General features: G+C 38.8%; 2 protein-coding genes and 1 long non-coding RNA gene across 3 annotated transcripts; 1 reads left to right on the top strand and 2 right to left on the bottom strand.

Annotated features, from left to right (window-relative positions):
- Positions 1-9: 9 nt before the first annotated feature.
- LOC117788266 lies at positions 10-27,996 on the top strand. The gene is made up of 7 exons (XM_034626982.1): positions 10-291; positions 7,758-8,278; positions 22,829-23,052; positions 26,584-26,728; positions 26,798-26,920; positions 27,019-27,177; positions 27,621-27,996. Exons 2-7 carry the CDS (start codon positions 8,029-8,031, stop codon positions 27,839-27,841), a joined length of 1,122 nt encoding a protein of 373 aa, XP_034482873.1. The 5' UTR covers positions 10-291; positions 7,758-8,028; the 3' UTR covers positions 27,842-27,996.
- LOC117788267 (guanine nucleotide-binding protein subunit beta-like protein) lies at positions 1,960-3,171 on the bottom strand. Its single transcript, XM_034626983.1, has one exon. It carries the CDS (start codon positions 3,063-3,065, stop codon positions 2,112-2,114), a length of 954 nt encoding a protein of 317 aa, XP_034482874.1. The 5' UTR covers positions 3,066-3,171; the 3' UTR covers positions 1,960-2,111.
- On the bottom strand, positions 16,382-17,372 carry LOC117788268. Its single transcript, XR_004617753.1, has 2 exons — positions 17,252-17,372; positions 16,382-17,195 (listed from the first exon to the last, which is right to left on the bottom strand). It is a non-coding gene; the product is annotated as an uncharacterized LOC117788268 (long non-coding RNA).

Here is a 27,996-nt window from a genome sequence, read left to right as displayed (position 1 = left end):
TAAATCGATAAACTTAACAGTGGAATGCCAACTTGGCGTCTTTAATTTAAACTGCTTACTTGACGAGTAGAAGTCGCAGTCGCAGTGGAAACGTTGAAACGTTCAGAACGGAACGGTTACAGAGCAGTCCTAGACTCTGTGGTGTGTGTGTGTGAGTCCTGTGAGATGCTAAAATGTATTATGCATTTGAAATAAATTAATATAAGTACAAAAAATAACATTGACAAAGCTAATGCAGAAATTAAAAACAATAAATCGCGAGTGAAGTGAGACAATACTTTATAGACTTGTGTGAGTATTAACTCGTTAGCAATTTGCGACGGGCGTCAACTAAGGACGCAAAGCTCATTTTAAGTTCCCTCAAATTAACTGTATAACGGTAGCGTACCTAAAGATTTATAAGTTATAAGAGCGACAATTGCCCGAAAACAAACCACACGAGGAGTAATAATTAAAATAAAACAGAGAGGGCGCAAAAAAAAAAAAACTATCAAGCAAAAGCAAATCAAAAAAGTAGCGAGTAAAGCGTTACGCCGCCCCCCAAAAAATACAGAACAGTAGCAGCAGCAAGTGCTTTGTCGGTTTTGGTGGTTGTTGTTGTTGTTGTCGTTGTTGCTTTTGTTGTAGCCTTCGGTGTGGTGTGTGCGCCTGTGCCAGGGGGTTGCTTGCTATGCGTGTTTGTGTGTGTGTTTGTGTGACGGTTAATCTCATTCATCAGAGAGCTAAGTTTTACACATTTTTACGCCTGTGAGTATAGTAACGTTGCAAACGAGCAGAGCCGATGACTCGCCTGGCTTCGCTTACCCCCTCGCTCAGTCACCTCCCTTATCCACCATTCACCCACTCTCACAGTCGCTCTCTCTAACTCTGTGAGTGCTGAAAGCAATGCTCAAAGGCGCTGTTAACATAGCCATCTCGCTTGCACACAGTGTGCTTAGGTGTAGTTAGTGGTCGATTTTAAAAGTCCTTCACATAGCTCTGTGTGAGTGTGAGTGTGTGTGAGTGGATGTGCATGTTATGTATGTACCCTGTGAAAGTAGTGCCAAGCGTTATACATAAGTCATGTATATACAATGCTTTTATATATACATATTTATGTGTATAATGGGAGTATGTGGAATTTTGGTAGCCAGGGTCAGGATGTGTGTAACGGAATATCATTCTGTTGCGTTTTTATGTATATTCCCATTGTGTGTAGGCTCGTTTAGATAGACACACACATACACACATATTTTAATGTGTGTGTGTGTGTGTGTGACAGGTGCAAGGAAAGCACAGTTGATCCATGTTAACTTAGTCTTTCCCTCAATGCGTAACTTAAGTTTGGCAATCGTATTAATCATTAGGATGACCTCGACCCTTTCAGTGAATCTCCTCCCTTTCATCTTCTCCTAAATATGTTTGTATGTCCTGCCAGGTATACTTGATACTACTGTCGTCTGTCAGTATTTTTTGCTACGTTTGGCACAAGTAAAAATAAACCTGTCAATTGCTATATATAAAAATAAATATATTAATGTGATTGCGATTGCGTTTGCCGTCTTTTTTTTTGTGGATTTGTCGACTGTCTACCAGTCTCACATCCCAGAATTCTTCATTCCTCCCCAAATGCCTCGGGTTATGCTCTGTTCTCGCTATTAATCAGTCCATATCCAAATCGAATACATCGATTCTTTTTATATATTTGGGATTTGCTCTTGGGTTATCCGTTCATCATCATCATCATCCTGCTGTTTGTATCTAATTTTTTTGGACTAGTGACTGACCCAGTTGTCACCCTGTCCACCCATTTTGTCAACGCCGTCTCCCTATTGTAATATTCCTATCTCAAACTCATGATTTGACACTTTTTTGGCGCCCAAGGAAATGAGCTTTATAACATAAAAGGGATAAGATTGAGTCGGGGATGGTAATTCAAATATTGACAGCGAATCAGCGAATAAATAAAATAACTCTGACTAAGTTGTAACCAATTTTGTTCCTCATTTAAACCATTCTAATTTTGTGTAATATTTGTTTCGATTGTGTTTTCGTGTCCAGTTACAATTACATAGAATAAACAAATCAGCTTAGTTTTTTTTAGTTATGGCCTCTGAATAGCTAGAATTTTCTTATTGACCAGTAAGTACCTGCCAAGCGCGCACCTTGTTGTCCGAGTAGCCGGCAAAGAGAGTCTGGCCGTCTATTGACCAGGCCAGAGACAGACACTGTGGTAGATCGCCCTTGGCAGTTGCCGGCACATCCTCCAGCCAGAGATCAAAGACTGCCTTCTTGGAGGCCAAATCCCAGACGGCAATGGATGAGCCACAGGCGACACAGAGCCAATAGCGGCTGGGCGAGAAGGACATGGCATTGACCACATCATGATGGTCCAGGGGGTAAAGATTGCGACCATCGCTGAGATCCCAGAAAAGCACTTTGGCATCCTTGCCACCCGAGGTGCACAGCGAACCGTCCGGCGAGACAGCCACTGTGGTAAGGTAACCAGTGTGGCCATGATGGTTGTTACGCAACTTACAGTGGGTCAGATCCCAGACCTTGACAGTGCGATCCCAGCCACAGGAGACGATCAAGGGATTGTTGTGCTTGGGGGAGAAGCGCACACAGGATACCCAATCGCTGTGACAGTCATCGGTTATGGTGTACTTGCAATCCGCCAGAGTATTCCACAGCTTAATGGTGCGATCACGTGAACCCGATACTATCTGGCGATTATCCGGTGAGAACGCCACGGACAACACATCTTTCGTGTGTCCCTCGAAACGATGTGTCGTTGCACTAGCTGTAAGATCCCACAAACGGATAGTGCGATCCCAAGACCCGGACAACGCAAAGTTGCCATCAGACGACAGCACCACATCGCTGATGAAATGCGAATGGCCGTAGTTCCTCTTCAGCATATACCCATAATTATTCAGACCCTCTCGTGTGAGACGCCAGACGATGATGGTCTTGTCGCGTGACGATGACACCAAGAGATCGGGATCATGGGGATGCGGGGCCAGCTGGGTAACCCAACCACTGTGACCGGACAGCACGCCAGCTAGCTGAATAACCTCCGGCATGTTGTCTTAACTTTACGCCTTTTTTTATTTATCCAATTTCTTTGGATTTACACAGTTACGAAAATTCATTCACAGATTCTCTTATAAAGGCAAGGATTGCCTTGTTTACACGTAACTAGTGTTTATTTATATTCATATCATACTAATACTTATTGATTTTCAGTTTTTATTATCAATAACATAATTTTAAATGGTAAATTAAAATGTCGTTATAATGTTAATTTAAATTGTAGTTAATAAAACTATTTAGTGGAAGTAATAGTATTTTAAGATATTAAAAAATTAACAAATCTGCTTAATATAGACATTTAAGGTATTAAAGTTCCACTATTAAAAAGGACACATGTATAATTAAAAAATCTTGAATGGATTTGATTCAGTCCAAAGAAATATAATAGCTATAAATTTAATTTAGATGATTAGAATATTAAGAGTTTCTTTATGAATAATTCTGCTGTAAGGAAAAAATATAAATTTATTAAAAGTCGGAGTGCAAGATTATCAAAAATGCCAATAAGAATATATTTTGGACTCTATACAAAAACATTCCCAGGGGAAGGCAATACATCGCATATTTTTAGCTTGAGAGAGAAGAAGCGAACAGCAAGAAACATCAATTGTAGCCAAACGAGGAGGTCATTTATCAATATTTAAGAGCCTGGCAATTGTTTAACATTAATTCTCTGCAGTTGTATGTGCGTGTTTAGCATAGGCGTTTGCATGATGACTCCCCGTCACGCCTCCAGGTCTCTGTCTACTATTTAAGGTAGCGATGACGTCAAATGAGAAATGATGCAAAGTAACGCGAAAAGCTCTGCCAGACGTCGGCACCTGAACAAAGCGTAAAAGAGAGAAAAAAAGTGGGTAGATGGATAATAAAGAAACCAGTTAGAATTGCACATGCAACTGACTCTATGACTGTCTGAGTGTGTGTGTGTGTGTGTGTGTGTTGTGGGTGTGCTGGCCAAAACAATGCGGCTTTTCGACGACTCGCCTCAAAAATTACTCATACGGCAATGAAATACGAACGCACAACGGGCTACATGTGTATGTGTGTGTGTGTGTGTAGAGTATCTGTGTGTTTGTAGGTGGCGCCAACAGTTTCAGTATTGTTGCTGGTAGTCAACATTCAGCAGACAAATGGACATGGCCAAGAAGAAGGGCGGCCAGACAGACTGGCAGACAAGCGCGACGAATGAAAGAAACAGGAGGGAATTTGGAGAACAGGGGGATTGGGGTAAATTGAGACAGAGACAGAGACATCGGGAGTAGGAGTGCTTTTGCATTTGCGGGAGGGGAAGTTGGATGAAGTGTTGCCAACACACATAAAAACACTTTGCTGTTACATATAAAGTAATTCCTTTTGCTTATAGCAGACCAGCAGTTAATATAGGTATGCCTGTATGTATGTATGCGTGTGTGCTTTTTGCTCTTTTTTTTTGTTTTTGTGGATTAAATGTACTGTTGTTAATGGAAATTTGTGAATATTTACTCGCCGCAATGTGAGGTATACCCTGTAAAAAAAACTTATGTGTGTTAGCTGGGTTATTATCAGCTTGTTCATAGCTATGAAATAGATGTTTTTTTAGTTGTTTTATTTTTGTTAGCAATTTAGTTATAAAATGCAATCCCTGTTTATAAACCTGCTTTTCATCGATAAACTATTAAATACTTATTCAAGGACATTCTGATCAACACGAAACTGTTGACTCATTTAACTCCACAATCGTTGAAGAGTTAAATTAGACTCACCCTTAAATGCATTTTTCGACCACTTTCACCGCAATATTTCTATATAATAGAGCACTTGAATACATTGCATCATATTTATCAAATTTGATGACATTACCAGAAAAATATGTGTCCCAAATTTCAATTAGTTTTTTGCTTTTATGATTGTATTTTATATTGTCTCCTTTGATAGTGTACCATTAATAATACTAACGGAATAATGTCAGCTAAATTTAAACAATAACAAAGCACCGTTCTAAATAGATATATGTATGGTATTGTCATCTATGTGAAGGCCTAAAAAAGCGTCCGATATGAAACTCCAAAGCGATGGCCCGATGAAACCCCACAGGGCCATTAATTGTATGCCAGTCTACGTAGTTATTTTCCCTTTTTTCCTCCATTGTATTTTACGCACTCACACAAACACACACACACACACACACACAGTTGTTGTTGTTGTTAGTTTGTTACGCCTGTCTAAAGCGGCTTTAGACGCGTTTGTTGCTTTTGGGCTTTTGTTTTGTTTTGTTTTTTTTTATTTCTTTTTTCATTTTTGTTGATATGTTGCCGGTGTTTGTAATTTATGCGGCTTCCCTCGACCTCCTGCGCTCACCCAAAACAACAACAAAAACAATTACATTTTACGCTCTTTTAGGGGCAACCATATCCCAACCCCAATTCAGCTCGTTACTAACCCATTTCATGGTTCTCGTAGTTAGTTACATTGTGTTCGCTTTTTAAAGCTTTTTTTCAACTTTGTTAACTGTACTCTGTTGGCTTTTTTAAGCTTCTCAGATATTTAATATTCTATGTTTATTACTCTATCAATCTATTATCAGGAACTTCTTTTTTCGTTTCCTCTTTGAACTCCATGACCCAACAATATTTTCTCATTAAGAAAAATGTATATTCAGATAAAAAAGGATTTTTGTACGTATTCCATTACCAATTGCCAGTTAATCACGCTTTGGGCCAAGCAAACTGGTTGCCAAGGCAATAAAAGGAACAACAACAACACAGGAAACTTCACAATTACAAAACTATACTTCTGTATATATATAGGAACATTTATCCTAAATAGCACTTAAATATTTAACATTAACTAGGTTTTTAATTGATTTTGTTAGCTCTCTAATGTAAATTGATTATTACCATTGGTATTGCGCTTTGTTTTTTAATTCTTTCCAAACGATTATTAAATCGAATACCTTAAATATATATATATTTTTTTTATGGTTAATAACTTTTTTTAGTTGGCAAAATATTAAATCTATATTAAGGGAGAGAAAATGTAAGAATAAAATGGTATTACACCAGTGACTTATAAACAATTTGTTAAGTTGGAAATTCGAAAGCAAAAGAAAATTATATTACTTAAAGAAAATCAACAATTTCATTTTAAGCTCAAATAACTTTGTTGGCTCAAGCATAGCAACTGTTCCAATTTAAAATCTGAGAAACGAAAATATAAAGCAAATAAAATTGGCATCAAAAATAAGGCCCGAGGCCAAAATGTTGTGAGTCAACTTGGCGGAAAAGTCGAAACGGCGTAGCGGGAAAATGAGGAAAACTATAATCAAATTTAATTAAAGGCGAAATTGGAACGCTCGAAGGATAACAAACAGTGCTGAGCGCGTGTATGTGACACATACAAAGTCCGAGTCCTGAATGGTCCAGAAACTGAATGAGGAGCTAGTAGAGGAGTCAGAGTAGAGGGGACTGGTAGGAGAACTGCTGCAAGCAAATAAAGCACAACAAAATATGTGTGATAAATTTTGTTGTTTTCTTGCTTTTTTTTCATTTTCTTTTGCTGCTGTTCCTGATTCTGTTGCTGCTGCTGCTGCTGCTTCTGGCTTCTCATTATTATTTTGCCTTTTATGTGGCACAAGAATAGAATGAGTGTAGCGTAGAGAGAGTGGAAGAGGAAGGGAGGCAGCAGGAGAGTGGGTGGGAGGAGCTAGCGTCTACTCGGCGCCTGCCGTTGATTTCTAATGTGATAAACTTTTGATGGCACAAAGGCGCAGCCGCTGTCCCGTGGTGCTCGGCCTGCAGTTGGCCACTGTATACCAGACTCCCTTCCTCCTCCTCTCCATGTTTAGCTCCCCTCAACTTATCGTACCTTTTGCTCAAGATATCATTTGACGGCAACAGCTGCGTCGGGCGACTCTTTAAAATCAACGTTAGTTTCTTATTACCCACTCATGCAGTTGAGCCTCATTATTATTTCAAATACACACACACACGCTCACATACACACGCATGAGTAGCGACTATATTTCAATGATAAACTGTGCCCCGTTGCGTATACGTAATATCACGTTTGCAATGCACTTTTAAATGCGCATACGCCCCCGTTGCACGCTCCTATATTGACTATTGCGCCAATGCTCGTCTCTGCCATCTGACTAAATTTATGCATCGATTTCAGCATTTATGTGATACTTATGAATCGCTGCGCATTGCTACAGCCAAAAAGAAAGAGACGAAAGAAGGCAAAAAGAAAGAGAGATAGAGAGAATGAGTGTGTGTGCAATCGCTTCATTTGTCAGTGCTTTGAAATGGAAATAGAAATGCGAATTTATGCTTGATATGAGATGTATATCAATCGTGTCATATTACAGAAAATGGAATATAATCGGAGAATTATCAACTATAATTTAATTTTGATAACAGAACTAAATTTTATTGCGGAATCGATTTAAGAGTCCATATACTGGTAATTGACTTCTTTATGCAATTTTGAAGTCATGTTTTTCTGAAAAACTAAGAATAAATAAAAAAAAATAATATTATAGTTACAAAATGTGATAAAGTTTTTTCTATGATTCCATTGAAAAATCGGTTTGAATTGAAAATATTAATTTAATATCGATTTGCTTTTTGGTTTATTGTTTCTCCTTTGCTTTTCTAATTGCTAAGCGGTCTTTCATTGTTTTTCATATTCTTCTCTTTTTGCAGGCTTGATGACAAATGCAGCAACTGACAATTAATACGGCAACGGGGCAAAATGTTGAATGAACGTTAAAAACATTGCGCATACGCTGTGTGGGCCGTCGAGGGAAAGTCATAAATGAATGCTTTTAATTGCAAAAGAATGACATTTGCCAGCAGAAATACGAAACAATCGAAATGAAAACCGTTTGCAAGAACAACAAAAGCAAAAACAAACAATTCTTTGGCCAGCTGCAGCAGTGAAAATTGTGAAAATCGCGAAAACTGAGCGAACAAAATGCTGCTGATGCCAACATCATGTGGCCCGGGGCCACCAGTGGACGACGATGCTGCTGTTGACCTATGCTTAACCCCACACGAACAATGTGCACGTATCCGGCGACGTACACTGACCCAGACCCAGACCCAGACTAGGACCCAAATCCAAGCCACGGGCATTCCCAGATGGCTTCTAATGCTCCTCATGCTCATTGTCATTGTGGCACAAACGCCGCAGCGTCAAGTGGCCGCCGAGAAGAGCAAACACTGTAAGTATTCCCAACTATCTATCTATACATTTATTTATCTATCTATAAACATATCCGTATGTATTTATGTTGGCTTAAAATCAAAGTTTTGTTCAACTTTTACCCTTGTTCGCTGTCCACTTGAATTTTTGAAAACAATTTGTCCCTTTTTCTCGTTTCTACAACAAATAATTTTGTTGGAGAACAAATAAAAAGTTTTGCCACCATTTCAATTGTGAAATTTAATGCACTTTTGACACTTTAATGAAATGATTCATTTTCACATTATATAGAAAATTTAAAAAAAATTCCTTAGGTAATTATTTAATATTTCGTGATTCATAAGCTATCATAGCTAACATTATATTAAAGACACAAAGAAGGATTTAAAATCATTGAAGACATAGCAAAAGTCATTGAAGTGATAAATGTATGTTAAATGATGAAAATATATGGAAGCTAAAATACAGAGACAGAAAATGGTATTGTAAAAATAAAGAAAAGGGCAAATAAGACAACTGATTGATAAAGTGATAAAGTGATAAATATTAATAGAAATATCGTTGAACAGAAAAAAATAAAAATGGAACAAAAAAAGTCACTGTCTTTTATTATTATTCATTCGAACAATATCTATTAAGAGATGGATAGTATACATTTATTTATTTTCTTTAAGCCAAAACTAGAAATGCAATAAACGAAATGTGATGACAAGTTAGGAATTCTACCTCCCATCTTAAATGTGCTACATTTTGTTACATTATGCGATGCTTTTTATGTGTTTTAGCTTCCGTTTTTCGGTTCAACATATCAAAATATTTGCACACAGTTTTTCCTTACGTTTTTTTTTTCCTTTCGAGTATGTGAGATTTTTTCTCTGCTTTTCTTTTGGCACGACAATAAAATGTTCATCATCGAGCAACGAGCAAATGTAATAAAAGTGCATGAAAATGTTGTTAAAAAGCGCACAAAAACAACAATGCTGGAACTATAAAATTTACACTCACACACACGTATCGTATGTGCGTGTGTGTGTGTGTGTGTGTGTGTGTGTTGTTGTTGTTGTTGTGTTGCTGTTTCTGTGGTAATTTGTTCACATTGTCTTACATATTGTTTATGCGAAGAATAAACAACATATAAATACAATTTTACGAGGAGAAGGCAACTTGCATACTAAACAGCTTATTTTGTATCTGTGTGCGTGCCTGCGCGTATGTGTGTGTGTGTGTGTGTGTTTTTGCGTGTGTGTCGGTGATACGTTTGTCTTGGCATTGACTTTGGCCAAAACATTTTAATCAAAGCAGCAATAACAAAAGAAAATGAAGATCATAATAAGCCCAGGCATAACAATAAAAAAAACCTTAGCTCGGGATTCGAGCCCGAGACCTCGTTTTTCTGGGACTTTAATATTATTGCAAATATTTTCCATTAAATTAAATTTATTATTTAGTTTTTATTAATAATACTTATTTTTTTATTTACTTTTTTATTTGTATTTAAATAATAAACATAATGATCAAATTGATGGTGCTTAATAAATTCTACTATGATGTCTCTACAAGTTTGTAATCGTCAAATCACGACTGTATTTATCTGTACTATGCATAAGATTCAATCATTTGCTTCACCTTAAAATGTGTGCTACACTGCGCAGCGGCAGAGACAGGGGAAAGTGAAGAGGCACGTGCACTGCAATTGCTGGGAAATTAAATGAAATTGCTGAAGCGTTGCGACACGTCGCGACGCAAGTTGTTGCCACAAATTATTTCCGTATTTTAGCATTAAATCATAATTAAAAAATTTTGAAGTAAAACAACTTACAAGCCAGCAAACAGTGTCGTCGACTGCGGCAGAGCGATAGTGACTGCGACAGCGACGCGGCGTCGACGGCGGCAGCAAAAGTTTGCGCTGCAAAAAAGTTGTTGCATACTTTTTTGGGCCTGTTCCCGGCTACCGACTATGGCGAATTGCTGCTGCTGCTGTCGCTGCGCGCCTCTAATTGCAGCATTCCCCGCTGTCCCCCTCTAAACGCAGTTCGGGTGACGTTTCGGATTTGCTCTGGTGCCTGTTTGCTGTTTCTTGTTGTTGTTGGCTTTTTACTTGCTCATTTCCGGGGGCGACACAACAACAGCATCAATGCTTAGCTCTGTGGTCGCACACATACACTCACTTACACACACACACACACACACACACGCTTCCCCTTGTTGACTGTCCTCAGCAGACTTTGTGGCCCACGTGGCGTGTACTTAATTTTCCCCAGGCTCATTGCCAGGCGTGTTGAAACTTTTCCTCTTCCTTATTTTTTTCTTGTTGTTGCTGCCCCCAAAGGGGCGCGGCCAAAGGCTTAAGCCGGCCTCTCTGCTGCTGCCGCTGCCGCAGCTGCTGCTGGCAGCGACGTCGGCAACATTGAAGGCTTCTCTCAACTCGTTCAACAAAATTTTGCACAAAAGTTTCATAATTAATTTCATGTTAAGTGGCAATGCGAACGTTACGTAGGCTCAAAACCTCTGCATATCGCAACTTCAACTCCCTTCCCATTCTGCCAATTCACTTTTCACTTCATTTATGCCCCATCCTTATGCGTTACTTGCCACATTCGTGCATTTTTTTTGGCCCGTTGTCTTTAATTTGAATTGTCATTTCCTGTCTAAAACACTCAACGCTCAACTCTCGCTCCTACTGTTCCTTCTACACCTCTACCTCCTGCTCTTCCTCTAGCGGTCTGTCAGCTTTCCGGTTCTGTTCCCTGTCCTCGAATTTTGATGCGCACGTTCAACTTGATTAGCGTAACTTGTAATGACTCGCATGAGCTGCGACTCGAGCTAAACTTGTTGGTTCCAGGACCAAACATTCACTTACATGTGTAAATATGTACTTACTCCGTGTGTGTGTGTGTGTGTGTGTGTTTGTCTGTCTGTCTTTCGTATTTGCAAGTGGTTTTCATAATTACTTTGTGTGTTCACTTCAAATTATCTGAGGCACAAGTTGGCTCGGTGCTTGAGTTTTGCGTCCCAAATCTCCGCCTCCTTCTATTTCGGCTCCTACGGAATGTTACAATTTAGGACTTATTCAATTTGTTGAATGTTTACCACATCATCGTATTATAATGAACTGTTTCCTACTTGAATGTTCGGTCTCTCTCTCTCTCTCTCATTCTCTTTCATTTATTCCTTGTGTCTCATTCGTAAACGTTTTATGGAGTGAGCTAATGGATAATTATCATATGTATATATCTCTCTCATGTCACCTCTTATACATATTTAATTATATCCCTCCCAATCTATATTCTTCTTTATATCGCATTCGTAAACGTTGCTACAGTTTGAGTTGATGAATACTGTAATGTGTGTTTTGCCCGTTTCCCTCGTTCCTTTCACACTGGTTTCTCTCTATCTATTTCACTCTCCCTGTTCTATATATTTTATTTTCTGTAGAAATTATTTTCCTTTGGGAGTATTGAGCATTGAGTTTATGGTTATCTGTCTGTATTTCCATTACTCTTGCTTCTACTTTGTTGAATATTGAAGCAGCAATCAGTTGCTTAACAAAATAAGCTTCTCACTCTCTCTCTCTCTCACTCTATCTCTCTGCTCCCTCCTGAAGCTGTAAACAATTGTGTTGCTTTGTGCGAATTTGTGCAATAATGCGAGCATTACACAATTTTATAAAATGGGTCACGTTGTTTGGGTGACAGTCTGAGAAAGGGGAATGATAGGGATAGGAAGGGGGACAGCGAGAGAAAAGATTTTCTTTTGGGCAAATTCCAAGAGCCGATGATGGCCGACTGCCAATAAAATTGTGAGAAAAACAACTGTCGACGACCAAGAAATGGCATAAAACTTTTGCTTTTTGTTTGGCATAAATATGAATGGATGGATTTGGGTCTGCTTTGGACTTGCTGCTATAGGGAGGGATGCAGAGAGAGAGACAATATCAGTTGCCACTGCGACAAAACTGAATGAGCCCAAAAGCAAAGGCAGCTGCTATGGACGTCGCACGTACGAGTCTGCAGCCCTGGGAATGTGTAGGGATGGGGGTTAACATTATGACAGCTTTGCGGAAGCAATAAATTTTAATTTTATAACAATTCATCCGCATACGAAATAAAAAGGATTTAAAATTTGCAACATACCACAGAAATTTTGTATAAGTCTAAAATCTTTTGTTGTCCATTTTGTGATTTATCGATAAATAGCGATAAAACGGTACTACGAAATTTGGTTTTTGGTTTTAGTAAAGTAATGCTTTGAGATTATTATTTAGAGATTTATTTGTTACAGAAAGGTTAATATTAAGATCAACTGTGAAGTGAATGGAATTTAAAGAACTTAATTTGAAAAATTCAAAAATCGACTTCTAATCGTATATCGTACTTAGTGAAATCTATGCTGATTTCTCTTACCTATTTGCGTACAAAGTCAAGTGTCTATGAAATTCATACATTCACAGAGCTGGAAAATAAGCAGAGTTCAGAGTCGTTAACTCGATTCACAGTTGAGTGGATAGATAAATGTTTAAATGTACGATGGGATGTATAGTTGGGGGGTATGATAAATTCATAGCTGTGAAATCGAAGCGCGAATGAAATCAAGCAAGGCATAACAAATGTCATTTATAGCTAAACATTTTTGCCAAGTGGTTGAGGGATCCCGAGAGGGGATGGTGTTTTTCCCCCCTCTCAAAGCCAATGCCAAATGGACGATTGATGCGTTGCGAACTTTTGGGCTATTGCCATTGGCAATACCCCTTCCCCCATGCCCCTTGGCAGAGTAAAAGCCAAACAATAAATTGGCCAAATTGTCCATGAATGTGGCTAAGGGTGATTGGTGGGGCAGAGATTGTGTAGTGAGGGTTAGGAGGTTGGATATTCGGGTTATTTATCAATATTTCCGGTCAAACGAGAAACAGTAAACTGCTATTATTCGAAATCGATATTTGATATGTGATACGAGTTTCCCGCATTTTGAGCATTTATTTCACCCACAACACATTTATGAATTTTGCACATTTGAATTCAATTTTAATTGGCTGCAAAATTGAGTAATTTGTGTTGATGATAATAAATCGTAATCATAATTTGAATTCGAATTCAATTCACAATTTTGCTTGCCACACTAATTGTTCTCATTGTTTTCAATAATTATAATTAATTATTGTCGCTATTTGAAATTTAATCAGTTTATTAAAGTACATTACAATGATAGGTAGACGAACAATAGATTAAAAAGTAAATATTTATATAGTAATTATTCAAGTATCGTATAATATATTAATTCAGTAGCATAACAAAAAAAAAACATGTACAGAGTTTGCAAATTGTGTAGCTCGGAAAATTGAGTAGGAAAGAGCTCATGAAAATGTGTAGAGCATTTTCTTTATGCTTTTCACTTAGGCGCGTGAGTCCCTTTTGTAATCAAATGCACAGAAAATTCTATTCTATATAACAACAAAAAAGGGAAATAAAAAAGAAAAAGAATGAAAAGAAAACGATGCGAATCCCAAACCTTTTTCGTGTTGGCTCTGATGGGCTTTGTGTTTTGGCGGCTGTGCTGTGGGTGTATCCTGGCTATCTCCGTGTATATCCTGTATGTCCGTGTAACTGTGTATCTGTATCACTCTCTGCATCCCTATCTCTTTCGCTAGCCCTGGTGAGTGCTCCAGTTGCGAAAAAAGAAGCCGTCGACATAAAAGAAAAATTCGCGCGCTCGCAAAACAAAGCGGCAATATTATCTCCGGCCTGCCACGCCCCCTCCCAGAAAATATTACTACAAGAGCCTAGAAGAATTAAACAACAATAATAAAAAAAAAAAAAGCAACAAGAACAACAACAAGAAATACAACAATAGCGTAATAAACTAGCAAAACTTGCCAACAAAAACTATAGGAAAACAATTTTGGCTTTGTTTTCTTTCAGTTTTAGTTTTTCGTTTTCCTGTCTTTCACATTTTGCTTCTCGCCGCACGCAAAACAAATTCTTTATTAAATGAATAAAGATAAATTATTTGCTAAATATTTAAGAGCTTTTTCCAGACACAGAAAATGGGACGAAGGATAGCAAAAGAGGAAAAGCAGCTAAAGGCAGTGCAAGTTTAATTAACAATTTGCTACAGAAAAACAAAGAAAAGTTCAAAAGGCATTCGAATAAAACTTGATAAGCCTCACAGGACAGTTTTCTTTTTTCCTTTTTCGTGTTATTTTCGCAGTGTTCTTCGAGCTGGAAATTATGCGCACTAATTGAATAACATCCACTGTATTTTTTTTTCAAAACAACACAGAAATAAGAATTAGATGTTTATATCGATAAATCTGTTTGAAAATCGCTTGGAGCGGGCATAAAAAAGATTTAGATAGAGAAGTTGACACGATATTAAATTGGTGGTGTTGCCACCTGGCGCTTGTACCGGCAAGAGTTAAAGCCAACTTATCAACAAGCGTTGCCACCTTTGAATAATTGACTTAATGAAATAACCAAATAGTTAGCTGGCAAAACTAAAAATCTGTAAAGCCTTTATTCCCAAGTTGTATAAATTGGTCACATAATTTGAAAAGGCTTGTCAACCTTTTGCAGCAGCTGTCCGAAAACTTTTTGTGCCCAAGTTTGTTAGAGTGTTTTAAAGTGCTAAAAAGTTGGATAGACAGATAGCCAAAGATACCGCTGACCAGCTGGGAATCAAATCATGCAAAAGCAAAGAAAATAAAAAATAAAAAGCCCGAGAAGGAAGCGCTAATTGCCCAAGTGACATTTGTAATGGCACTCCCGGGCATTAAGGCAGGCGCAAAGAGCAATCCAGAGATTGAATAATGGAAAAAAAACATAGCGAGAGGAAAGGATAGGAAAAAAGAGAATTAAAGGCATCCAGGACCAAGTTAAATTAACGAAAATATTCTGACAATCGAATAGAAAATATATGTATGTAGCTAAAGTGAATTCTATGGACTTGTTTATGAATAGATCTCATTACTTATTTTATAGCCATTCATTTAATATAATTTGCCGACTTCCGACACCCAATTGATCATGGGGAAAGTCCTGAGTTGATGTCCTGACACTTTGCTGAAAAGTTTTGCACTTTTGCAACTTGAACATTTTGACAGGCGACAATTTGCTTGATTATTGCAATGGAATCAAGTGAAAGACAACGATGTGAAAGGGACTGAGGGGGATAACTTGATGGCCATTAGTCCGTCGAGTCCTTTTTCCACTCAGGCACAGTCCTTTCATTAGTTTGCTGCTCACTCGACTAGCTGCCGTTTGAGGTTGCCACATCTTTGCAATTACCCGTTACTCTGCCAACTGACAAAAGTTTAATGATGCGTTAAAGCTTTCCTCTTACCAAATACTTGCTTCCTGATGAAGTTTCAGAAAACTCAACAGAGAAATGAGACTATATATATTTGTTGCACTTTATGAATTATTAAACAAGTTGGCAGCGGCACTTAGTGAGCTTAAAACGTGCTTCTGAATTTAGTTGATGCTGCGGTTGACACCTCAGGACAGCTATGAGCTAGAGATGAACACGGAACGCAATCTTAATATGATTTTGAATCAAAAAACAACCAAATACAGACGAGTAATTGTTTCAAAAATTACAAAACTCACATATTTTATTTTTAAAATCAAAATATATTTTGTTGGATTTCGAATTAAAATAAATTAAAATTGTTGACTAACTGTATATATGTAATCGTGTTAGTAAGATTGTTAACTATTTTAAAGAACTTTGAGTACTCCTCTTTTATCTCTGGCCATACTGTTTATCTTGAGGTAGTTATCAAAAACGTTCCCATTGCTTAAACTTAAAAGAAATATTTATAAAATACATATATAATTTCACTAACCAGCCGACCAGCTGTTAATATGCATACTATAACACTTTAAGTATTTCAAACCCAACTCTGATCAGACTGTTTTGAAGTAAGCTGTCAATAGCGTGTCACGCTGTCATCTCTATTAAACACGATCCACTACTGTGCTGGGATTACTGCTTAAACTGTGGCATTTCCCACAACATTGCCCCAAAGGCTCAATTAAATTGACGATGTGTTACTCAGCGGTGGACAGTGGGCGGTGGGCGTGTCATGGACCGAGTCAGAGGAGCAGAGAATTGCCAAATGCCATGAACTGTGGACTAACGCGCAAGCATTTACTTCAGATTAGAATTGAGTATACATTCGAGTATATGTATATACAAATATTTCATTAAAGCAAAAGTCCAAGCTACTCAACCACTCGAGGCGACATTCTGGACGCGCTAATGGAGCGTGTGAGTTCCAGCAGCAGCAGCAGCAGCTGCAGGATGGAAGTGGATATAGACCAGAAACAGGGCCAAGACCAAGCTCAATACTGGCAACACTTGGTCGGTTTAGTCAACTGTGTGTATGAGATTGGATAAGAGAGTTGGGGTGAGGGGGGGTAATTCTGAATGACATCTTTACACAGCACGTCAAGGGATGCGAAAAAAGTGTGGGGCTGAAGGAAGCGGGCTAGCTAAATTCAATATTGGCGTACAGGAAATTCATTGTTTAACCTTTGTTACTTGAATTGCTCAAATTCCTGCCATTAGTTTGACAAACGAGCCAGCGAAATTATTTTGTTGCAGCGAAATGGCCAAACAACCCATCAGCCAACATTCCCTTCCCTGCCTCTTTTCCTGCCATGCATCCTCCTGAACCAGTCTAAAGTTTCGACACGCTTGAAAGTGTACAAAGCCCCAAGCTGAATCCTCCCCATTCCTTTCCTGACCCGAGGTCACGCACTCAGCTGGTAGTTGGTATCCTGGTTGCCTTTAGGTTCTGTTGTGGTTCTGTTAGTTGCCATTGTTGCCGTTGTTGCTGCTGTTTTCCTGGTCCTCAACTATTCTGTTGTAGTAGTCTGATACGAAGGTTTTCTGGCTTTGGCTTCGGCTTCGGGTTGCCTATGAATTTTATGCCATTGCTGCAGATTTATTTGCGGTTTTGCATAATCACTGAAAATTAGTTTAAAATATTTACATTGCATTTGCATTTCAATGTCGGCGGTCAAGCTGATTTCCTCTTTTTTTTCTCCTCCCGGACACAGCTTAAGGGATTTCGCAAATTCCAGACCAAATGTTTAAGCACTTTAGTTTCCCAAGGCGAGCACAATTTTGGATTCGAAATTTAACTAAATATGTATACTTAGTTTTTTGCCAAAATGGGCAAGGAATTGTAAATAAAAACAGTACCAAATTTTGAAAATTACTTAAAGTTGGTTTATTATTTGGTGAAATTGGGAAACGGGAAACACAACTATGATATTATTTTACAGTATTATATTAAAAACGAATGTCCCAACCAGAGTATAAAAAATTAAAAAGAATATAAAAAAATTCAAAAAATTTATCTTTCGTTTATAAAAATCTTCTGGTTGCGTTTAGTTATATTTTGCAAAATTAACGTTAGAATCTTAGCAATGCACACATTCAGCATGTTGTGGATAGATAGCAAATGCACATTCAGTATTTGACAGATTGAAGTAATCCGGGCATGGCTTTTAGTGGCGTAGATCTAGGGCTGACCCAGTTGGGGCAAGTGTCAGGCAGATGGATGGAAGCTACCCAGAAATAGACAGGAGCTTTCTAATGGTTGAGTAATGGGGGACTGAGCAGGTGCCCACAGAAGCTGTCCGCCCGTGTCAGGACATCAGGACAGCTAGGTAACTAGGGAGCTGCATACGTATGTACATCGTATACTTGTAAGGACGTAAAAATAAATCCAAACGAAGACGCTAAGCTTGATATTAGACGTCAGAACGTTGTAGCAAGGTAAACATAATTTTCCTCTAGTCAAACTACTTGCACAAAGTTCTCGCTTGTTTGCAGAGAGTATGCGGAGGAAAAGAGAAGAAAAAGAAGGAGGAGAAGAAAGAAGGGCAGGATGAATGGAAGTGCATTGGAATTCCTTTTGCCAATTCAGCTGTCAGAGATGTTGCCAGAGAAATCAACGCCAATGTGTTGTGTGCACTGCACAAGCAGAAGCTAAAGTACTAACCGATAATGGGGGCGTATCGAAGAGTTGGCCAAAGAGGAACCCAAGCTGTGGGGATAGAGGGCGTGGGGCGTGGCCCCGAATGCAGCATTGTCATTTCAGTTTGAGTAAACGCATTAAAGAGCTGCAAATACTTCCGGCAGCTCAACGCGACACTTGGCCGGAAACATTAAGGATCCCAAATAGCCAGGCCAAAAGCAGTCTGTGGACATCCTCGCGGTTTTTTGCTGCGTCATAGTATCCTTTTTGAGCTGGTTATTACTTCTGCGGTCCTGCGGTCCTGTGGTTGCTCCTCTTTGAGTGCCTCGCCGCAGCTTTTTGATGACACAATTTGGGTTTGGTCTGAGTTCAGCTGCCGAGCGAAGAGCGAGGTGAAAGAGCAAAGTATCCCAACATTTTTGAGAGGATGTTTCATGGTGATAATGACTTATTTAGTACTTTCGTTATGTTTCTTTGCACAACTTCTTGCAGATCTTAGCATCTTTAAAAGATTTCTCTTTTTTATTTAGAGCTTCTTTCGTAAAACTGAAGAACTACACTTTAGTTAGTACTTTTGTTACGAGTATGTTTCGTTCCCCAGCTTATTCAAGTTTTTATATATGTATCTCAGTATCCTTAAGTTGCAAGTTGTTAATGCAAGCAATGAATTTATTTTTACTTTATTTATTTAATTTTAGAGAGCTTTCTTTAACACTATGCCTGCCTTTCGTTTATTCAAAGTTTTCAGAATTGATTCATAAAAGTCATTTGCCAAATTATTTGAATCGCAGCTCAAATCTTGTGGCACGCACTTTGGCCTTGGGAAGGCAGTTTCGATTAATAACATGCGCATAAAACATTGTAAGGAGCAAGTCCTTGAAATTAATTATGCTAATTTTAATCCTTTTTTGGCAGTGCTTTTCATGCTAACAAATGACATTGCGACTAACTAATCTGGCCATTAACCGAACCAAAGCAGAACCACTCCGAATTCTCCCACCACGCGGAACTCATTTTCTGCAAGCTGAGCACTTAATACACCAAAAGCAACAACAACAACAGCAACAACAAAATAACCAACCAAAAAACGAAACAAATCTTTGTCTGGGTGGGCGGGGCTTTAGGACAAACAAGACTTTGAGCCATAATTTGGCCTTGGATTTGTAGACCATTAAGTGGGCTCAACTGGGGCCATTTCAAGTGACCAAACAAGGGAGTAGGCGGGATTAGACCTTTGCCTGAGACTCTTGGACTAGGGTAGTTCGTATATGGAGTATTTTCAGTTGATTACAGGGTATGCTTAAATTACTATTTATTATATATTTATTACTATACACAAGGAAATAATTCTTTTTGACTTTCTGTTCTTTATTATTGGTGTTAGATGTTTCAAGGGTATCATACTGTTGGGTAATTTCTCTCCATCACCGAGTAGGTAATAGGCCCATAAAAATACTACATACATTAGGCGCTAGGTGTAATCCCATATTTCCGAAGTGACATTCAATGCTAAGCTACTCCCCTGAAGCATTTTGACTGCATAAATGGAGTAGGAAGGGAAAGGCAACTGCAATGTCGCGTTTGCCACGCCCCCATCCTCAGTCATCCGCTGTAAATGGAATTGTTTTCGGGCTCAATTTATAGAAAATGTATCTGGCACTGCTCTCTTATCCTTAGCCTCTATCCGAGCTTCAGTTGTCACATGAGCTTCTCATTCCTTTTCCCACATCCCAAAGGAGTCGTGTTTTGTATACTCCTCTCGAGTCCCCGAATGTCAGTGGTGCCACAGCTGCGCAATACGAGTAATCCTGATGTTATGTAGGAGGTGTGTACTCAACTCCTCCTATTCCCCCGACTTCTCCATCAATCCCTCAACTCAACACTGCAATCCGGCTAGAAATGATTGAAGGATTTCGCTCCTGTTGCCTTGGCTACATGGAAATATGTACGCCTGAGCACTTTACTCTCATCCGTAATTGATATTTTACTATTGTCAGACTCTGTCTCCAACTCCGACTCCGACTGTATCCTCCGGCATCTTCAATCCTGTGCTGTCTTGTCTCTGTGTCAAATTGTGCAGAAATTCTATTTATAGCTGTCTCCGAGTGACGTCCTTTTATCCTTTTGCACTGCATTTGATTGCCAATGCAGACAGTGGCAGCTAAAAGTTTGCTCATAAGCACGCTTGTTTAAACTCTGTTTATGCTAGTTTTCAACAATCAAATCAAATACTCGTAACTACTATAACTATATTTTGTAGTTTGATAAAAAATATTAATTATATAGCGTGCTATTAAAAACACTGCATATACGTATTTTTTTATAAAAACTCTTTATGCTGATTATTTTTTAAAAATGGCACGAAACAAACTTGAGTAACAGCGTATACCTTTAAGGTGTCTTTTATAGATATGCCACATCCTAGCCGGTTAAACTTAATTTAATACATCATGTAGATTTTCCACCTAAATTATTCAGAAACTTCCGGGCACATCATCAGCTGAAACTGTAATCAATCTTGTGTATGGAGTAAAAATAAAACAAGGAGCAAAAAATAAGTGCAAAAGGGGAAAAAGCCAACGAACCGCAAGGAAAAGTTTCATTTAGTTTGAGCGGCCAAATCGTGAATTATTTGCCAAAAACCTGCCGGCCACATTTTTTGCAGCCGCCCACAATTTGGGTGCGCCCACTTTAGGTGATGGCTGCCTCACCTGGCGGCGAAGATCAAAGCGAAATGTGTAACAAAATTGCCAATTACATATAAAACACGCAAAAATTGTCTGTGCCGGTCACCTAGACGGCAGTTGAGAGAGTCAGACAGAGAGAGATAGTGAGTGAGTGGGGGAGAGTCTCGTTCTAAAACAAAAGTCCGCTGTTGCCGGCAATTGAATTCAATTGTGAATTCAATTTGGAAGTTGGCAACGCCAACGTTTATGACTGGGTGGCAACGCCACATGAGCTGTGCTGCTTTCCCGCTTTCACACGTTGCCTTATCGCCTTCGTGTGTGTGGGAGAGAGAGTGTGTGGTGAAGGCGCAAAACGAATTTGCACTAAATTCCTTAACGCTCCCCTCGCTTGAACTCTCCTGCTGCGACGACAACTTTTCAGTTGCTCTTTTGCTTCTTTCGCCCGATTCGCCTGCCTCGCTGCGGTGTGTCGCCTTCGTGTGCGCTTTATTGAAGCGAAATTGAATTAGTGCGACGGCGAAAACGGAAGCGGTTGCTAAGCAGGAAATTGCCTGAAATCAGGCGCACGTAAGCCGTCGTCGTCACGCCCCCCCCCACACACACACACACACACAACGACACACATAGAATGTGTATGCGTGTGTTTCATTAAAATCTCAAATATTCGTATTGCCATTTCTGGTCCTGGCACGCTCTTGGCTTTTATGTGACAATTTTGTCGCTACTTTTGTCACAGTTTTCTTATTTTTTGACTTCATTTGCATGCACCGCCAATGGCCAACACCGATGGCCATCATCTCCGCTCCACTTCTCCTCTTACCCCCAACCCCCTGTTGCTCCCCCTCTCTTCTCTAGGTAATGGTGCTCATTTCATGTTAATGGATTTCGCACTTAAGCGCTATAGTTTTGCTTATTAAAACTAATTGACAGACATTTAAATAATGCAATTTATATACTCATTTCCCTGGCCAGCTGTGCCTCTTCATTAGCTCCATTTCATTGACTTTAAATTGAGCTAACAAAGCTTCCATCTAATGCATATATTTCTCTCTCTCTCTCTCTCTTGTATCTGTTGAATCAGCTTCGTAAACGTTTTACTCCTAGTTTAGTTTGTAATACGAATTAGTGTATGCAGGAACCGTTTCCTTTATAAGTCGTAAAATAATAATTGCAATCTAACAATTATTTCAAAAATTTAAATTAAAAGTTAAGAAATAATACTTATTTGTAATTTTTATTGAAAAAATAAATACTTTAATTAAATTTCAATTTTTATTTTAAAAATTACAAATTCGAGGTATTCCGTGACATTTATTTTTAAACTAAATATTAAAAGATAAATTTAATATGTAGTATTATATACCAGCTCTAGCTGCATTTTATACTATTTCATAGTTTTTTCGCTTTGGCTACTTGCCCAAGTCATATTTATACCAATTTATAAAATTTTCCACAGTTTCGGGTAACTGTACTTGAGCAAAATGCACGGGAAACATGTGCGGGTTATACGTGAAACGAAGCGTAAATGAATTTTTCATTTTGCCATTAAAATTTAAGTGCACATTTTCCGGCGCAACGCACGAGAGGCTGCCGTACGGTCGGACCGTCGCTGTGGAAATCAGAGCCATTAAGTTAAAGGAAGTTGATGGAAGTTGAGACAGCGGTAGATGAAATTTGTACAAGTCGATGTTGAATTTCACCACTAAATTAATGCATTATTAAGTATTATTAAAAGTTTTAGAGAGACAGCTAGATGTGCAACATTTTATGGAACATAAATTAAACTTGTTAAACTTTTCCTATCAGTTTTAGGCAAAATATGTTAGCATGAGTTTAACATATGTTATAAAAACGCTGTTAACTCATACCCCAACTTAACTTTCTTCCTTTCTTTCAGACTATATGCAATCGCTGTGCAAAAATCACTTTCTTCAGCAACTTTATCGCAAAATTGATGGAGCTGTACTTTGGTCGCAAAACGAACGCAATTTGGACTGTGTCATCACCTTTCAGACGCACTCGATCCTGCAGCGCTTCATGCTACGCTTCGACATGCTCCAACTGGACTGCAATGATCATCTGCTTGTCTATGATGGAGCCCATGCGGTATCGACGCCCAAGGTATGCAAATTATTAGATTTCAATAGGGGAATAACACATCAAAAACTGACATTTAATATAGACTTAAAACTTGAAATGAAGCTTTCAGTATATCAAAGTAGTTTTAGGAAGCTCCTAACAGGAACGGTAAACCCTACTAAAACAGGATTATTTATAGCAAAAGTTAAGGGCAATCATTGCGGAAAAGTTGTCAAAGGCAAAGTTATTGCGGGCAAATTTGTGTCGCAGCCTCATGATCCACATACACAATCAGAGCACGTTGATGCCTCTGACATTTTAGGTTCAGTCCCTGTGGGGGTTTCTGCTCTGCCACAAAAACACACACATTCAGATAGACAGAGAGAGAGAAAGAGAGAGAGAGAGAGTGATAAAGGGTGAAAGAGAGACAGAGACAGACACAATGTAGGCATAATTTTAGCAGTTGCAACATTTGCAATGATGACAACAGGCAAGAATGTGGTTCGTTGGGTTTGTCTGGATGGTTAGTTGTGTGGTTTGGGTTGCTTCGTTGGGTGGCTTGGGGCGGGCTGGTTTGGCTGCACCACAGCGGTTGCAATGCGACGCCAACTGGCAGCTGCCACATGCCAACTGCCGGCTGAGTTTGCTGATAGCACTACGATTTTATCAGCAACAATATTCATTTTTCATTACACCACCCACCGACATGTTTTTGCCACTCACCACCACCACACACACAGCTTGGGACTGCATTATATTATATTATGCGCATGTGGGCGTGGCTGTGTGTGTGTGTGTTGTGTTGTGGGTGTGTGTAGAAATGTAAGCCAAGGCAAGTGTCCAGAAATGCAGCACATTAGCAGAAGCTAAATCTTTTATAGCCCAGGGACAAGCCAAATATAATATAGAACCTAAAGCGAGCAAGCTCGACGAGCTGATATCCTGTAACACGCAGTTGACGCTGCACAGTATAACTGTTATAAAGTAAATACTCCTTTAGCATATAGTAACATATAGTACTGAAAAAAAAATAGCTTTTTGACTTAAGATATGAAAATAGTAGCTTTTTATTCAAAATGATCCAATTTTTTAATGCATAACAATTAAGTGATAAGTATTAATCTAATATCTGAAATAATATTAATATTAACATCTTATCAACATTTATAAAAGTACAGGGTATTTTACTTTACTTTCGATTTCTTCTTCTTAACATAATTGCTGGTGACCAAAGCTTCGCATCAATTATTAACGCGTCAATGTTTACGTCAAAATCGATGGCAACTTAAGCTGTCAATTAAAAGAAACTCTACTTTAAAATCGACAGTGGGGGACAGGTCTTTTAACAGGGGGAAGATTTTTTAATAGGGAGAAAAAGTCTTCTTACTGCCCTTAAAAAACTACAATAAATTATATTTTTAAGCTATTGTCTTATAGTCAATAAGATTTCTATCCAACTGTCAGATCTTGGCTAGCTATGAATATATCCCTATTAAAATTTATATAAGAGCTGCCTTATTTATGGAACTTTTAAGGGTAGTTATCACACAACAACTTTTTTTTATATTTAAAATAATAAAAACCACTGTTGTACTTATAAACACGTATGTCTTTAGAAGAAGGTACTTCGACTTAGCTGAAATCCGATTATAAACGTGTATTCACTTTGCGGTTCTCCACTTGAAAATGCCGTCGTCTTCCTCTTCCTCCCTCGTCCTCCCCTGCTTCATCACCTGCTGCAATCATATCTGGAAAGCCTTTGCTTAAATATTTGTCGAGTGCGTTGTTTTGCAGCAGACTTACTAAGTCAAAGAGTCAGAAAGTCGGTTGCAAGTGACCTAAGCAGCTTTGCAGTCTTGATTTCTTGCCACCTTGCCACTCAAGGTGATGTGGGCGGGGTGTATTTGATGCAGCTCTTAATGTATCTATGTACTATGTGGCGTATGAGCAATGCGAACTCAGATTTATGAATTTGCCATGCGACTTAATTCAAGTCTTGGGCTCATTTGCATGCCACAACGGCCACAGCAAAGTGAAGCCCCAAAAAAACTAATAACATTTTTGGTTTGGAGTCGAAAGAGTTCTTGTTATGTAAATATTTTGGAACAAAAGAACTTGTCACTGCTTTCAAAAATGCGAAATTAAAATTTTGCCACACTGTCAGCGTGTATGTATGTATGTATGTATTTGCAATGTGTGTGTAGCATACACAAAGCAAAGGGGTAAGTAGAGAAAAGGAAGGGAATTGAGGAGGCGTAGTTGAAAAGTTTTGGGCGTTTTTGGGCTGAAACGAAATTAAAATATGCCACAAAGCGCCGCACGTCGAAGATGCCGGCCAACTGCAGAGGCTGCAGTGCAACTTTGAGGCTTTGCCTCCTGCCACATGCTGCAGCATCAGGATCAGTAGCAGCAACACTGGCAGCGAAAAAGCAGAGCGTTGTGTCAAGAAAAGCAACCGCAGCAAAGGCCTCAACGATGACACGCACAGCAAAAGAGAGAGAGCGAGAAAGAGAGAGAGAGTAAGGGAGAAGGGAGAGGCAGAGTGTGTGTGGACTTTGATGAACCCTGTTGCAACTTTTGGGTTGCAGTTGCCACATTACACATTTATACACAGAACGTGCACGTGCCACGGCAGACAACATCATCATTATCAAAATCATTACCATTATCATCATCATCAGGGAAGACAGAAATGTGTGGCAAGGTGGCAAGTGGAACCGTGGAACCAATTTGCAAAACTGAAACTAAATAGTAGTAGCATGAATTATAAGGAGACCATTTAAATAAATAAAATTTGGAATAACTTCTCGAAGATTATTTCCATTAGTTTTTATTTTAATTATTAATCGTCTTTTATCACTCTTCTGACTGATGCACAGTTGCATGCGGACACTTGCCCCAAGGGACTGCAAAATGAGGCTTAGACTGGGATTGAAAGTGGTAACGGGATACGGGATAAGGGATACGGGGGGAGATTGGAGTATGGCCCGTATATGCGTAGTTAACCGCAGCATAACGACAACCAATGCAGCGTGCCACTGTCAGCTGTTGTTGCCCCCAAATGGTGGCATATGTGGGCGGACGATGGCATCCACGATGGCATTGATGGAGCATCCACGGGGATGCGCTACGTGGGTGTCACTTTGTCTTTGTGACGTTGCCAACAAGCTGCTTACAGCTCGACACTTCCATTCTTCAAATTGTGCTCCACGGGCAGTCAACAGGGACGAAAGGGACGTGGCTAATGTATCAGATAGAAAAAGAAGAAGATGTCATTTTGCTAAAAGCAAGCAAAGGGAATATTCCGCATGTCTGAAACGACAGGAGAGCTGCAGCTAAGAAGAAAGTATAGAACTTTAAGAGAGGTTCTGCAATTCCATATCAACAACTAAACAAATTTTGTGAGATTTAAAATAGTGATTTAAAAGAAACGCTAAATTTAAAAAGAAATAAGAAACAATACTGCCTAAAGTACAATAAATACTAATATTTATAGACTGTAACCTGTAAGAAATAAGAAAAAACATTTCTCAAATTAAATATATGTATTAACAACTTGACTTGAATTTTCAGATTGACATCTCCTGTCGAAACACAAAAAACACGGTGAACGCGATATTGACACGAACAAATTTCGTGACGCTGAAATACGTGACCGATGGATGGGGAACAGATGCGAACGGTTTCAAATTGGTGATAACATCGGTGAAGGATCCAAGTGCGTATAAAATGAAGATTTAATCCACAGAAACAATCCTTGATGTTCTTTTGTTTCATTAATTTCCAGAGCACACTTGCAAGGACTTTACCTGCGCCACACGTGAGTTTTGCATTAATCCCGATCTGTTGTGTGATGGCGTCAACCATTGTGGCGACAACTCCGACGAGTCTGTGCAGAATCTGTGCCAGAGTAAGTTCATTGTCAAATGTCCATTGAATATCTCTATATCTCCATAAGTCCATTGAATATCTCTATAATATCAAATCTTACGGGCATCCTGCTTATAGATGAAACAACCAGCACAGTGTTTGGCGTGGACATGACTTGGTTCGTCTTGATTGTCGTTGGAGTACTCTTGGTGCTCAGCGCCATCATTGTGGCCATTGCGATCTGTGTGTGTCGACGCCAGGATGAGAATGCCGCCAACCAGAATACGGCCCTACAACGTAAGTTTCATTTTCAGCTTATTCCAGAGTATATTTACATTTCTATTATTTTTAAATTTTAATAAATAGTTTATTTGATTGATCATTTTATTTTAACTTTTAAGATACTTTTCCTGTTTCTTCCTTTAAATATCTGATTTCTTTTTTAAATTATATTTTCAGCTTATTCCACAGTATATTTACATTTCTATTATTTTTATATTTTAATAAATAGTTTATTTGATTGATCATTTTATTTTAACTTTTAAAATTCTTTTGCTGTTTCTTCCTTTAAATATCTGATTTCTTTTTTAAATTTATATTTGTATTAGCTAATTGAATTGTTTTTGTTTTTAATTCTTTTAACTAGTAATTTTATTCATATTTCCTAGTTTTAAATTACTTTTAATTTATTTTATATTTCTCTAAATTGACATGAAATAAATAAATGATCCATCTTGCAGTGCATCATAACGCAGAAACGAATGGTTCGTCGAAGCACCTGCATTATCATGGCGTTGGCATGGGGGGCACGCTGACGAGGGAGCATACACAATTGCCGCCAGTTTCGGGAAACTGGCATCACCCTGCGGGACCATACGGGTACCACCGCATTCCACACAATTACTTGAAGATGGCCACCAAAGTCCGTCCCATTTGGTGCTTGGCAAATTCCGTCAATTAGGTCAAGATCTTTCACAAAACTCCGCCGGACTCAGCCAGACGAACATCTCCGTAGCAGCTGGCAATCATCCGAATGCCAATGCCGCTGTCGGTGCTGCCCAAAAGGACGAGTGGTTCGTTTAAGAACGACTCAACTCCTTAACCAACAAACAAACA

The sequence above is a fragment of the Drosophila innubila genome (genome assembly GCF_004354385.1).
Source record: "Drosophila innubila isolate TH190305 chromosome 3L unlocalized genomic scaffold, UK_Dinn_1.0 0_D_3L, whole genome shotgun sequence".
Lineage (NCBI taxonomy): Eukaryota > Metazoa > Arthropoda > Insecta > Diptera > Drosophilidae > Drosophila > Drosophila innubila.
Note: the sequence above shows the minus strand (reverse complement) of the source record. Positions and strands in the feature narration are given on the sequence as shown.

What these genes read in the sequence shown, in the direction of transcription:
- LOC117788267 (XM_034626983.1), bottom strand. Translation starts at nt 3,065, where the DNA reads ATGCCGGAGGTTATTCAGCTAGCTGGCGTGCTGTCCGGTCACAGTGGT.
- LOC117788266 (XM_034626982.1), top strand. Translation starts at nt 8,029, where the DNA reads ATGCTGCTGATGCCAACATCATGTGGCCCGGGGCCACCAGTGGACGAC. An exon ending in AACATCGGTGAAGGATCCAA is followed by an intron (nt 26,729 to 26,797) that starts GTGCGTATAAAA and finishes ATTAATTTCCAG; the next exon opens with AGCACACTTGCAAGGACTTT. An exon ending in CCAGAATACGGCCCTACAAC is followed by an intron (nt 27,178 to 27,620) that starts GTAAGTTTCATT and finishes TCCATCTTGCAG; the next exon opens with TGCATCATAACGCAGAAACG.